Source organism: Anabrus simplex, chromosome 1 (genome assembly GCF_040414725.1).
Source record: "Anabrus simplex isolate iqAnaSimp1 chromosome 1, ASM4041472v1, whole genome shotgun sequence".
Lineage (NCBI taxonomy): Eukaryota > Metazoa > Arthropoda > Insecta > Orthoptera > Tettigoniidae > Anabrus > Anabrus simplex.
In genome coordinates, this window is record NC_090265.1 from 347,693,003 (window position 1) to 347,708,006 (window position 15,004).

Genomic DNA, 15,004 nt, shown 5'->3' on the forward strand with positions numbered 1-15,004 from the left:
CTGTTAGATCGGCAGTGTATTCCTGTTCGTTAAAGATGAGAAAATGTGTGGTGTTTCATGTGATCGAGTATTTCATATGAAAGCATTGCTTTTAATCGCACCATTCCTACTGACATCATTGTAATGTATGTTCATTTCAGTTGGGAAAACCACTAAGACAGTCTTTCTGAGGATTAAAAAGGCAGGTGGAGAGTGAGTGTTTACCATTATAATGAAAACTCCCCAACCTAACTATGATTGATTGTAGTCTATGCAAGCGGGTCTACCATTACAGTGAAAATTCCCTAACTCAGTCTTCATATGAGAATACCCATCGCATTCCTAGGGTAACGTTAAGAGCTATGCAATTTAATACAATCTTGCTCACAACGTGTACACTAGAATTTCATATACAATGTAAAATTCCGAAGCAAAGCATGGGTACATCAGCTAGTTTAAAATAAAAATATACTATTCATTTCATCCTGAATCCCACAAAGAGGCTCATGGAGTAACATGGACAGCTTTTTAGTGAGCTGAATTTCCTCATACAATAAAGTAAGGCAGCTGCTCAGTTCTTGAATCTTGATAAAATATGGATCTCATATACGGCTTTAGTATCAGCTTACTAATAAACAGTGGAGTAACAAAACAATTTCTAACAAAGACAAATCTCAAGCTGATTACATATTTAATTTTATGCTTTTCATGTTTCTTAATAGTAATCTGCAGAAGGTGTGGGAGATTAGTGTCTCATTTTCCTCAATATAAGATGCTGATAATGTTTTACTAGCAGATTTCCAGTAAGTTGATTTTCCACATATGATAAAGTATCGTAAGGAAGCTAATTTATGAGTTCTTGAATCACATTGTTAACCCTGACAGTAACACGTCTATAGATATCGCTTTAGTTACACCACACGTTTTGAAAACGTGTCACTCAAAGCCTATTATTTAAAGTTACATTAAAGTTACCAGATGGAATGAACAAGGAATAGAGGTGGTGGAGGGGATAACTCCCCCCTCCTTAAGAGGAATAGATGGCATTCATTCGCACAACACATCAGAAAAACGTATGGTGTTACTGTCAGGGTTAAAGCTGATAAGATATGGATGATCGGGCAAGTTGGCTGTGCGGTCAAGGGTGTGCAGCTGTGAGCTTGCATTCGGAAGATAGTGGGTTCGAACCCCACTGTCGGCAGCCCTGAAGATGGTTTTCCACGGTTTCCCATTTTCACACCGGCTGTTCCGTAATTAAGGCCACGGCCGCTTCCTTCCCACTCCTAGGCTTTTCCTATTCCATCGTCGCCATAAGACCTATGTGTGTCGGTGCGACATAAAGTAAACTGCGATAAGATATGGATGTTGTACATGACATGGTATTTGAACATTTTCTTTACCAGTTCATCTAACTTACTCTGTTAGTATTTTAAAAAGACCTATTTATACCTACAGGAGTTTTCCAGATGGTGTAAAATGACAAAAGGAAGATAAAGTATTGATGAGCTGAATTTAAAGAAAGGTCTAATAACAGTTGGTTCAAAACAGGTGACTCTCCTGAGAATAATCTGGATACATGTACAATAGAGAAGAATCAAGGGTAAACTAAAGCTACATTGTGGACACATTAAAAGACGTCCCTTGATGCCCTGAAGAGAGTTCTAAAAGATAAATTGGACAGTGCATTAGTTCAATATCTTCTGAAGATAGAGCAGTCAAATTTGCTTGCCATATACTTGTGAAGAAAGTAATTCCTCTCATACAGGTACCACAATAAGAAATGTGGCAGTAGACAAACAAATCTTATCCAAAGAAATTTGAACATATTTGGTTGATATTCATGTGGTTTATCAATCACAGACCCATTTGAACCAGATGAAGCACTAGTTGCTCAAAAGAGAAAGGTGAAAATATAATTACATCATCTGCTAAAGATGCAGGGCTATGATAGGTTTTAAATATTTTCTAGCAATCATGCCAATTTAAAAAAAAAGTAGCTATTGAGATGTGGTAAAAATAACATACTCCCTGCCAGTTCCTCCAAGGACTTATGAAGAGCAAAGAAAGGAAGAATTCACATAAGTGATTGAATCTAGGGGTTGTAGTAAGGATGTAAAGGAGAGGGCATATCTCTGGTAAGACCCCAACTAGAGTATGGTACCCTCACCATGATTACTTGATTCAAGAACTGGAAAAAATCCAAAGAAAAGCAGCTCGATTTGTTCTGGGTGATTTCCGACAAAAGAGTAGCGTTACAAAAATTTTGCAAAGTTTGGGCTGGGAAGAACTGGGAGAAAGAAGATGAGCTGCTTGACTAAGTGGTATGTACAAAGACTTAATAACAATAAAAAAATCTCCAACCTTTTTGATACTTATATTTGATACGAGAAATGAAGCTGATTTCTTGCAATAAGTGGTATGTTCCAAGCTGTCAGTGGAGAAATGGCGTGGAATGACATTAGTAGATTAATAAGTTTGAGTGGCGTCTTCAAAAGTAGGAAAGATCACAATATGAAGGTAAAGTTGGAATTCAAAAGGACAAATATTCATTTATAGGAAGGGGAGTTAGGGATTGGAATAACTTACCAAGGGAGATGTTCGATAAATTTCCAATATCATTGAAATCATTTAAGAAAAGGCTAGGAAAACAACAGATAGGGAATCTGCCACCTGGGCGACTGCCCTAAATGCAGATTAGTATTGATTGAATCTAAAGAATGTTTGGCCACTAACACAAATAGTTTACAGTTTCCTATACCATAGACCAAAGTACAGGTAACATAGTCTGATGGTCTCTATTCATATTCATGGTGCTTGTTTGCTTCTCCTCCCAACATTCTTCTAAACCAAACCCCATGGCATAACAGTCTCGGGTAGCCATGGCCTGTTCAGCCTGAAGGCCTGCAGATTACGAGGTGTCATATGGTCGGCACGACGAATCCTCTCGGCCGTTATTCTTGGCAGAGCCACCTACAGTTAAAGCCGGAAGGTAAGCTTGGCAACGCTGTATTTATCTGTCAAGCGGAGGCCAAGAAAAAAGGGGGCGTGTCTGATTTTGAATGACTTCACCCATATTCACTACATTTAGACCAACACGATGATTATGATAAATGCACACTCTTCGTAAAATGGTACTAAGAAACACACACACACACCAGTAAATGCATTCACTGAAATTAGAAATACACATTTTATGTGAATAGAAACAAAACACTTTTAAGAGCAGTACTCACAAGCTCAATTATTGTGGAGCGTTGACAGCTTCCTCTGCTTAGTGTTTTTATCCTCACTGCTGACATAATACGTGTTCTTCATCTGCTTTCAGCACTTAATTAACATGACATTGGAAAATGTAGACAATAAGCAATCTATCGCACTATTATTGTCACGCCCACAATAACGGCCTTCAAACCAGAACTGTTGATTGTTATCTCTTCCTAAAGCAGCTCAGGATAGAGAGAATAGAAATTCTTTATAATTTTCACAATCCAAGCAGTCTTTGTACGAATATACCACTATTCTGCAGACACACACAACACAATTTGAAGGCACCACTAACCCACATCTGAAGTTTATCAAAATAGGGATCATCTGTTTCATTACTCTGAAGAAGACCTAAACAAGTGTTATAGCTTATCCTTCCGAATATTGTCCTTATTGTATACCCTGAAATGAACAGCATATTGCCCCTGACATCTCAAAATGCCCACCAAAATAATCCACATGATAAAAATGAGTCTAACTTGTTTATTTCTTCCATATTGAACCCAATAACATCTGTCTTGGTGGAATCAGTCATTTCGAATTGGCTACAGCCAAACCTCACTTTTCCACACCATCACCACCACCGCAACCCCAAAATACCCTTAATCCTAATTATCTCACTTTCTAGGACTTGAAGTGCAGTAACATTTTAGTCATAACCAATAAGCTATAAGTACTGACTAAACCTTCTTTCTAAGTTAACACTTTAAAACTTTCTTGACAGTAAATAATTTGCTTTCACAGTTCCAAACAAAACTTTTCCTTTTAGTGCAAATAATAATAATAATAATAATAATAATAATAATAATAATAATAATAATAATAATAATAATAATAATAATAATAATAATAATAATAATAATAATGTTACTTGCTTTACATTCCACTAACTACTTTTGCGGTTTTTGGAGACGCCGAGGTGCCGGAATTTAGTCCCTCGGGAGTTACTGATTCAACTTCAGGATCTTTTCTTTCAACACTTTTCGATGACAACTATTTTGGCAAATTTTGGAAAATAATTGGACATGCATCAGGGAGAAGCTCATTAGGTTTAAGTGGTAGTATAGTTACGTTGACTTTACTATCACAAATGTTATCCCCTTTTGAAAAAGTTTCGTGTGTGACATGTTTTATGCATACGACTGAATCCTTCCCAGGTTCCCAATTATCACGTTTAAAATGACAAATCCATTTTTGTTTTAATTCCTCGCCTGAATGAAAACTAAGCGAGGTAACAAAACCATTTTTAATGCTAGAGCTGTTACGATACATGGAAACAACATTATCTTTGCATCTGCAAATACATGAAACATTTTATGAATAAGCCAAATTCAGTCTGCACCTTCACAAATAATAATGTTATTGATTTAACGTCCCACTAACTATTTTTAAGGTTTTTGGGAGATGCCGAGATGCAGTAATTTTGTCCCGGAGGAGCTATTTAACGTGCCAGTAAATCTAGCGACATAAGGCTGACTTATTTGTGCACCTTCAAATACCACCGGACTGAGCTGGTAGAAAGCCAGCTCTGCAGTTCAAACTACTCAGCCCTGCTTAGCCTTCACATTATTTCGATAATAGGCTCTACGTTTAGTTATTCTATCACTATCTTGTTATATACTCGAACCTATCTGTGAAAAATTAAATGAAACACGAGATGAAGTTCACTAGACATCAACATACACAGATAGATCCCGCGCTTTCACCTTGGCCTCCACTGGACGTTGCCAAACTTACATGACTCCAGCTTGTAACTGTAGTCGGATATGATTCTTGGCTTTCTAGACTGGGGCCGCTATCTCACCATCAAATAGTTCCTCAATTGTAATCACGTAGGCTTAGTGGAACTCGAACCCTGACCTGGCCAGGAATCGAACCTGGGATGTCCAGGTAAGGGGCAGGCACATTACTTCTACACCACAGGTCTGGCCCAACATTTTCCCACATTATCAAATTTGATTCTAAGTAGTAGGAAGGTTAGTTCTACAGAATACATTACTCCAAGATTTGATGAGAATTGGTACTCTTTTGAGGTTAGCATCCTGATTTGTCCTTTGCGATCAGCAGCAACAATTCTTCAAATATTAAAAGGAATTACACCTTACAGAGGTCGGATTTCCTTGTTCTCAAAATGCAGGGCGTTCAGAACCTAGCATCACGTATGCTTCGCCGGGCCCAACCCTCCACTGCCTGGCGTCTAGTGGTTGACTGACAAAGCTAAGTTGTACCACACTAATGTTAGTTGCATTATATGAAAGTGTCAAACATGTAATAGCAGAGATGCGATACACTAGAGAGTGGAAGATACTTCTCTTTTGAAGAAGCCGTATGAAAAATGTTCACGTAAATTTCACCATTGTTATCCAAGTAGAGTGGCCAAGCGCGTTAATGTGCTATGGCTATAAAGCCAAGCTCTGCATTCTGGAGATAAGTGGGTTTAAACCCCACCATCGGCTGTCCTGAGAATGCTTTTCTGTGGTTTCCCCTTTTCACTTTCAGTCAAATGCCAGGAGAGTTCCTATTCATAGGCCACAGCTGATTCCTTCCACCTCCTTACCCAATTTCATTCACCATCTTTCATTTCATCTTCATTAAATCCTCAACTGAGGTTGGCATCAGGAATGTCACCTGGCCATTAAACATGCCTTGAAATTTCTTCTCACCTCATCTCTGACCCCATATCAGGAAATGGGATTAAGACGTAGACATACATACATCCAGAGGCTCACTGGCCGTTGCAAAGTACTATAATGCAGTAGTTTAAGAAGAGGAGAGAAATGGGCTGTGTTTCCGACATGAAGAAGCGGTGTCCTAAACAAGCTCTAACCGAGGAATGGCTACAAGGTGTCCGAGCAAAGATGGAACCGAGGCAAAAAAAAAAAAAAAAGATTTGGTGGCTCTCCCCAAGAATGTGGCACGTCCATAGGTTCTAAAATATTCAAGTTTCACTCACAAAAAATATCTGCGATCCATAAATTAAATTTATACTACTGACCCAGATGTGCACTCTAAGTTTTGCAGATGGATTTTACAATTCATGCAAGATGGAATTATGGATCTCACACTTCCTTTTTATGAGTAATGAAGCTTGGTTTCATATGAGAAGTTATGTGAGAGGTCAAAACAGTTTATATTGGGATAGTGAAAATCCTCACGCAGTTCATGAAGTTCTGTTGCATGATGAAAAGTTTGGAGTATGCTGAGCAATTAATGCAAATGCAAATGCAAATGATCGGTCCTGTGAAGACATAGTGAATTTGGAGAACTGTGTGAATATATATATGATTGTAAATAAAGGGTACAGATCTCTGCACATGGTTATGAGGGTATTTAGGGGTTGTAATATGATTGTAAATAAAGGGTACAGATCTCTGCACATGGTTATGAGGGTATTTAGGGGTTGTAATATGATTGTAAATAAAGGGTACAGATATCTGCACATGGTTATGAGGGTATTTAGGGGTTGTAGTAAGGATGTAAAGGAGAGGGCATATAAGTCCCTGGTAAGACCCCAACTAGAGTATGGTTCCAGTGAAATGAAATGGCGTATGGCTTTTAGTGCCGGGAGTTTCCGAGGACATGTTCGGCTCGCCAGGTGCAGGTCTTTTGATTTGACTCCCTAGGTGGCTGCGCGTCGTGATGATGAAATGATGATGAAGACGACACATACACCCAGCCCTCGTGCCAGCGAAATTAACCAATGATGGCTAAAATTCCCGACCCTACTGGGAATCGAACCCGGGACCACTGTGGCCAAAGGCCAGCACGCTAACCATTTAGCTATGGAGCCAGATATGGTTCCACCGAGCTCGATAGCTGAAGTCGCTTAAGTGCGGCCAGTATCCAGTATTCGGGAGATAGTAGGTTCGAACCCCACTGTCGGCAGCCCTGAAAATGGTTTTCCATGGTTTCCCATTTTCACACCAGGCAAATGCTGGGGCTGTACCTTAATTAAGGCCACGGCCGCTTTCCTCCCACTCCTAGCCCTTCCCTGTCCCATAGTCGCCATAAGACCTATCTGTGTTGATGCGACATAAAGCAACTAGCAAAAAAAAAGATATGGTTCCAGTGTATGGGACCCTCACCAGGATTACTTGATTCAAGAACTGGAAAAAAAATCCAAAGAAAAGCAGCTCAATTTGTTCTTGGTAATTTCCAACAAAAGAGTAGCGTTACAAAAATGTTGCAAAGTCTGGGCTGGGAAGACTTGGGAAAAGGAGGAGAGCTGCTTGACTAAGTGGTATGTTCCAAGCTGTCAGTGGAGAGATGGCGTGGAATGACATCAGTAGACGAATAAGTTTGAGTGGTGTCTTTAAAAGTAGGAAAGATCACAATATGAAGATAAAGTTGGAATTCAAGAGAACAAAGTGGGGTAAATATTCGTTTATAGGAAGGGAAGTTAGGGATTGGAATAACTTACCAAGGAAGATCTTCAATAAATTTCAAATTTCTTTGCAATCATTAAAGAAAAGGCTAGGAAAACAACAGATAGGGAATCTGCCACCTGGGCGACTGACAGGTGGCAGGAATGGGTAAGCGGGCGGGGATTACAACCTAAAAGATGAATAATAAAATTTCAAATTTCACTTTATTTCCCTCAGGGCATTACTATTAATATCAGACAGAAAATATTAACTGAAAAATTGAACTATTTTAGTATAGACATGATATAGGCTTTCGGGCTTATGCTGTGTCAAGAAAACAATGTGGAACTCTTTATGTTTTGCAGAGAACTTTGCTCTGCGTCTTCAGAAGGAAATCTTGACTTTTCGCAAGGAAGACTTCTATTTTAGTGTTATTATCATGAACAAGACATAACGGAGTATCTTGAAAGCCTATTGTTCTACTGCTTGTTCACAATCATGTAATGCCGGGACTTACCACTCAGTTGCTGTGGAATGCCATGCGGGTTTGTGTCGTTAGGTGGAATGGAGTGCTGGCATACTATTCCACGCTAATCGAGACACTGCTTGTGCACCACACTAAGTGATAGTCAAGCTAAACATTTAAACTCCGATGTAATTGATACAATTATGCTGACAATAATGAAGAGTTATCATTTAAATACATAGTTTTACAGTATTTTAATTTAAACTTGATTCTTACTTTCTTAATCTGCTTACCCTCCAGGGTTGGTTTTTCCCTCGGACTCAGCGAGGGATCCCACCTCTACCGCCTGAAGGGCAGTCAAGGAGCGTGAGACAATAGGTTGGTGGATACAACAGGGAAGGATGACCAGTACCTTGCCCGATATGCTAAACAGGGACCTTGGTGGGGTATGGGAATGTAGGAAGTGATAGGCAAGGAAGAGGACGTGGCCTTAAGTTAGGTACCATCCCATCATTTGCCTGGAGGAGAAGTGGAAAACCACAGAAAACCACTTTCAGGATGGCTGAGGTGGTAAAATCGAACCCACCTCTACTCAGTTGACCCCCGAGGCTGAGTGGACCCCGTACCACTTTACACATTTCGTGGCAGAGCTGGGAATCGAACCCGGACCTCCGGGGATGGCAGCTAATCACACTAACCACTACACTACAGAGGCGGACTGGAACACTTTATGACTGAAATATGTATTAATATTATGTAACTAGCACATATCTAGGTTATGCTAGCCAGGCGATCTGTAAAACTGTTAAGTAGGTCCTAGGGAGAACACTGGATTGATTGAACGTTTTGTGACCATTCACTCAAATGCTCATGGAAGAAGAAAAATAGTACGCTTACTTCCAGTAAGACAGTGCAACAGCCCACACATCGGCATATTCGCTGCAAGCTGTTCGTGAGATTTTCGATAAATGGGTAATTACCTGTGAACTTCGGCACCCTCATCCCCCTGACTTAATGGTTCAGGACTTCAATTCTTGGGATAACCTTAAACAGAAAGAGTCTAGGAACCACCAGCATACTCTTTGGGCTCTTGAGGAAGAGATCACAAACATTATACGGAGTATAACCAATTTTTTCAGTCAGGGAGCTACTGCTTTGGTGAGGTTGCCAGCATTGTCCACCAGGTGGCAAAGGCTGGGTCTGGTGGAGCATGTGTGGTGCTAGGTTCTGAATGTCCAATATATACTGCACAGACGAATGGACAGGCACACTCTAAATACTTCCCACTGAAGTGTAAAGAATGTCTGGTCATAATTTCAGCTATGATTCACTCTGATTTACTCTGCTTCAAATATCTGAAAATATCCAAATGTTGTAATTTTAACCAAGGAAGTTAATACTCATTAAATAATTCCATCTAATATGCTAAAAAAATACTGAATGCAATAAAATAGCCTACTTTCACTGTTAAAAATTCTGCCTACAGTCAAAACTTACCAACTTAAACAGTTAAGCACCTTAATTAGTAATTCTTGGTTAAAAAAATAATTTTCTTTACTCTGAAACAATGAAATGACAAGATTTGAAAAAGGTAGTGTCTTAGATAAGCTAGCTGCCACATTATGCAAATTAAGTGAACTATTGGAAAGCAGCAAATTACTATGTCCAAAACACAGATGATTAAACACAACCGTGCTCATATCTAGTAAGTGCTTTCCATCAGTTTCCTTTATTTGTTTTGAATCAAGCAATGAAATACAAAATAAATTAGTTACTGACTATACCAGTATGTAGTGTACCTATGAGCTTATACTTCATATTCCTTGGCTATCTAGTTATAATATGAACATTAATTATTCAATAACAATGCTATTTTACAAAATATATAAAACATTCAATTATTAAGTACATGATAACACACTGCCAAAATTAAACTTTAAAAAATAAATATATTATTCATATTTATGAATCAGTAGCACATATATGATCCAAAATTCATTAAATAAAACATCAAAATGTAATTACAAACATACCTAATTAAAAGCCTATTTCAATGTGTGCTATACATTTCCTTTCTTAAAGCGAAGAAGAACAATGCTATTGTATAGTTTGAGTGCAGGTCCAAGCTTCAATCCTAACTGTATAAGATCCTGCTGAGACATAAGCAATAAGCCCTCACCGTCTATTTTTTCCTTAACAAAGATAGCTGCTTTATCATCACAACCAGGGATAGATTTGACAAATTTACACACATCTTTGGGAGTCCACTGATTAACATCAATTTTCATATCATCAATGTACTTGTACAGATTGTTTGAGTGTTTGCTCCACATCAACGATGTCTTCTTTTCTGAAAGGAACAAGGGCCCTGGTCTCATAATAGACTCGTGTAGTTCTTGTCGAAGCTGTTCAATGTTCACACCCCATTGTTTCTCCTGAGGAGTCTCGTTACAGTTGCACTGCTCTTGTTTATCACAACAAACACGGGATTTCTTCTTCATATCCTCTGCTTGGTCTTCTTTAACCTCAATACGGCGATGTTTAGGTGGACGTCCAACTGGTCTAGGAGTCACATCTGGCTTGTCATTTTGTCGCTTGAGATCGTTTCCTTCCTCATAGGTCTCATCCTTTTGAATATATCGGTATTTAGGAGGACGACCAATAGGATTACGTTTCTCAGATTTAACGGAACGTTTCATATTGTTTTCAGGAGATCTTACCTTATCTTCAAGAAGCCTATCCTGAATAGGTCCATCTTTGTTGTAGTTTTCAGGAGCATATGGACACTCAGCTAATAAGTTGTGATTGCTGGATCCATTAATGTTACCCTTTCCATGACAACCTGAAGTTGGACAATCACTTACAGGTTCTCCTAAATCCTCTGGCATGAGCGGGGTTTCAAGAGGGTGTCCTGTCTTCTGGCACCATCCAGGAGGATGGATGTCGGGTGAGTCATCATCCAACCAGTAACTAAATTCCTCTGGCCATCCATCAAACTGGATCTTAATTCGATGCTCATACACTTCACCTACAGTAGCAACACGAATAAGCAAGGGTACACGTTTGTCCACACATTCAAGTTTCATGCCTGCTCGGAAGCCACATGGTGGACGCTGTTTAAATGCTCGAGCAGGTACGGCTTGCGACTTGGTCTCCTTCAGGTACTGATCCCATGAAAATGACTGAGGTGGCTTCCAGTGAAGAGGAGGAGTTAAGAACTGTCCATTCTTTTTGCACCAACCCACTGGATGAATGTAAGGCGATGTTGCATCAGCCCAGAAATCATATGCATTGTCACGACCATCCAAGTGAACCAAGATACGAGAATCAATAACATCTGCTACAGTTGCAACACAGACCAAAAATGAATTCCAACGATCAACAGCCTCCAACTTCATACCAACTCGAAATACACTTGGGCACACGGAACTACCAGTTCTATTAGCAAAAAGGTGACGTGGAGCTGCTTGTGCTTGGGATTCCTTCAGATACACACTCCAACTAAAGTACGGCAAACTGTATCCTGGAGGTAAATGTAACTGGCGTCCAGTCTTTTCGCACCAACCTACGGGGAAAATGTTTAGAGAGTCTGCATTTACCCAAAAATCATGCATTTCTGAATAACCATCAAAATGAAGGCGTATCCGATAACCCAGTACATCACTTACAGTGAGGACACAATAATAAGCTGGATGCTGAGGATCAATGCCTTCCAATTTCATGCCTATCTTAAAGCCATTCTTACTATAAGGAAAAGGATCTTTGAATAACTTAACAGGAGCACCTTTTGCTTTACAATGTTCCAGGTACTTGGTCCAAGAGAAGCCTTTCTTCCCCATCTGCCATGCAGGTACCTTTGTCTTACTAGCATCTTGTCCATTTTCATCCTCCTCACTAAAACTTGAAGTCGGAGCAGGTACCACTGGAGACTGCTGGCTTTCTTCATGTACTTTCTGTTGAAGTTCCAGTTGCCTGGCTCGTTTCATCTTTCGAACTTGTTTTAGGCGAAGCAAGTCTCTCTGTTTCTTCATTTCTTGAGCTTTTTTTTTCATACCTACCTTTTCACACATATGACTACAAAATCGTGTTTTGATAAATTCACTTCCTGTTCCATATACTCCACAACTTTCACAACGAAATATTTGGTCCGAAATGTCAACTCTTTCCCCTTCTTCAACAGCTGACTGAATGACAGTTTCCCTAATTTCACTAACATTGTTCTCTGCTGACCTTTGTATTCTCATGTCCTCAATTTCTTTCACCTTCTCAGTATTTTCAGAAGTGTGTTTTGAGTCATTAGAGTGTTCTACCATCTCCATCATACCAAACTCATTCATACAGAACTTAAGATCGCTCCCAGGTAGAGAGCCAATACCATCTTTCCAGTCCAGAACTTCCATGGGATCAAATTCTTTTACTTCAGTAGGTTCCACTTGAGTTTTGCATTCAGAAGTTGAATCTTTTACCACAGGATCACTTTTCAGTATAGATGCTGATTCAGTTTCAGTAGTTGTTTTTACTTCTGATTGTATTATTTCAACTTCAGATGTCATTTCAGTTTCTAATATTTCAATGTCATGTTCAATTTCAATTTTTTCAGCATCTCCTAATTTTGTGTCAGGTTTCTCATTATTAGCATCCTGTTGTGCACCTACTTCAGTCTGAATGATTTCAACTTCGGCTTCCACTTCAGACTGTTCAGTTTCAATTTCTTGTTGAATAGTACTAGAGTCCCAGGTATTATCTGGCTGAACTAATTCTATTTTCACATCATCTTCAGGTAATTCTTTTTTGGGTTCTTCATGCTCTGATGTAACTCTAATGACTGTAACATTATCATCCAAATCACAGTTGTCTCGACTTCCTTCACTAACTCTAGGCGAAACACTTGGAGCAAAAATTGCTTCGACAGCTTCTTGGTAACACCTATTTAAATCCTGGTTTTGTGCTTTTCCACTGTCTGACACACATTCTTCATCCGAAATTTCCATCTCCACCACAGGTACAGGACACTGCTCTGTAACTGTTGTTGAAGCTGACCCTATTGTTCCAATACTGCCCACATTTACAGTATTATGAATTAACTGTCCAGATACTGGATGCCCAATGTTGTGAATACCAGACTGTAACATAACACCCTTCTTGTCAGAATACATATTTCGACTAGTGATCTTCATTATGTTACTATTACTAGAATTGACAGAAACTGGTACCAAGAGACTAGTCATTTTTGTTTGAGAATTGGTGGTGGAGAGAGGTCGATTTGCAAATACCAACTTCTGACTATTCTCTCCAGACTTCACTGTACTAGGCCTGATTACAGGGGTGAGAAACACACGATTTTTCACTGAGGATGTAGTACTCATGCCTGATGGCTGTGTTGTTTGGATTACAAAATGCTGCTGCTTTCCACTATTGGGAGCTCTAATAAATGTAGGTCTTAAAGTATAAGGAACATTCTGAGGCCTTACACTACTGGATGAAACATGTGTTGTCATTTTCATCGGAGACGGTGTACCTTGAATAAGGAACAATGGAAGCATTCGAGAGCCGCTTTCTTGTAGCGACTGATTTCCCGACACAACAACGGTATTTGTCGATGTCGCAGTGGGTTGTACATCCTCTGGTGATGCCATGGTTAAGTCTATTTAAAGAAATTTAAAACACATTTATAAAAAAGGAACAAACGCTCACCACGAACATGTTCGTAAGGTTAAATTCACGCGCCCAATCCCATTACTTTTCATTGAAAGTTGAAGGGTTAGTGCACATCTTACCAATTTCTAGCGCTAATAATTCTGACATTTCACTTCACTGCACGGATTTTCTGAAACAGGTCTTAATTCATTATACTCTTTTGCAACGACTAAAAGTTAGACTATTTACACACACTTTAATATCAAGTACATTCACACAACAACCCATACCACCGGTTAAGTTTACATTATTTGACAATGATAAATAATCCAAAGATTACAGTGAACAGATGCTACATCGATGTTCCTTTGATTAGTCACAGAAGAAGTAAGCAGAACTCGTTCTATTCGCTTTTACTAAATGACATAACAGAGAATACACGTTTTATTAGTGTTAATAATAATAATAATAATAATAATAATAATAATAATAATAATAATAATAATAATAATAATAATAATAATAATAATTCTCATTCATTATTTTTTTCATAGGCCTTTGTTCCCTCATGATTATCATGTCATAAGTCATCAGGGCATTGAGAGAATGATTGAGATACCTATCACTGTTCACAGTGCATAAGAACGTAAGTAAAGTTGAAATTAGACATTGCATCCTTCCGCTATTGTGAACACATGAACCTGTAAGAATTAATGATTTAACTTGTTTCTTGTGGTAATTTTTTATCTTACAAAAAACTTTTCAAAATCAAATAAATAAACTGCTACAAAAATGCTACATAGCATTATTTGATAATTCAAACGCGTACCCATACAAAGAAAAACACTATTTTAGCAAACACTTCTTTCTAGCGCATTGATAGCAAAGAATTATCAGCTTTCGATGAAACTTTTTTCAGCTTATCCACGGCTTATCCCAGTTATTTTAATGCAAAGATAAACTTAGGTACCGATACAAGTAGATGTCACACTCGTCAAACATCGTAACAGCGCCAATGCAATCCTCGAATATAGTATCTTCAGATGCCAACAGATCGCACGGAAGTAAGCGATAGCATGAGCTCGTTCTTATTTTTGCTGTTGTTGATGCTGTTCTGTATTTAAAGCAAAGCTTATGGCGATCAGCCTCAAGGATTTACTTCACCTGGCTAGTTATTAATTAAAGAGTTTTTCTAAGAAAAGCTGACACTGTGCCGTCGTTTCAGTATTATTTGAAATAAGGAATTAGGTTTGGATTCAGGAGGTCAAATGGACTGTATCGCGATTGACCTGCC

At 38.8% G+C, this 15,004-nt stretch overlaps 1 protein-coding gene across 3 annotated transcripts; it reads right to left on the reverse strand.

The window, feature by feature from the left end:
* Window positions 1-7,836: 7,836 nt before the first annotated feature.
* Window positions 7,837-14,016, reverse strand: LOC136866027 (lethal(3)malignant brain tumor-like protein 3). 3 transcript variants are annotated; one of them, XR_010859479.2, is made up of 4 exons: window positions 13,851-14,016; window positions 10,107-13,717; window positions 9,571-9,632; window positions 7,837-9,428 (listed from the first exon to the last, which is right to left on the reverse strand). XR_010859479.2 is itself a non-coding variant. In XM_067142655.2 (3 exons), the coding sequence occupies exons 1-2, from the start codon at window positions 13,876-13,878 to the stop codon at window positions 10,134-10,136; spliced, it is 3,612 nt and encodes a 1,203-aa protein (XP_066998756.2). In that variant the 5' UTR covers window positions 13,879-14,016; the 3' UTR covers window positions 9,454-9,632; window positions 10,107-10,133. The 3 variants fall into 3 exon arrangements, 2 of the variants coding, with proteins under 2 accessions (XP_066998756.2, XP_066998743.2); XM_067142655.2 differs by lacking the exon at window positions 7,837-9,428 and having other exon boundaries at window positions 9,454-9,632; XM_067142642.2 differs by lacking the exons at window positions 7,837-9,428; window positions 9,571-9,632 and having other exon boundaries at window positions 10,003-13,717.
* Window positions 14,017-15,004: the final 988 nt, after the last annotated feature.

Coding starts and splice junctions, on each gene's coding strand:
- LOC136866027 (XM_067142655.2), bottom strand. CDS start 13,878: ATGTCAGAATTATTAGCGCTAGAAATTG. Junction 13,718..13,850: donor ATTATTAGCGCTAGAAATTG/GTAAGATGTGCA, acceptor TTCTTTAAATAG/ACTTAACCATGGCATCACCA.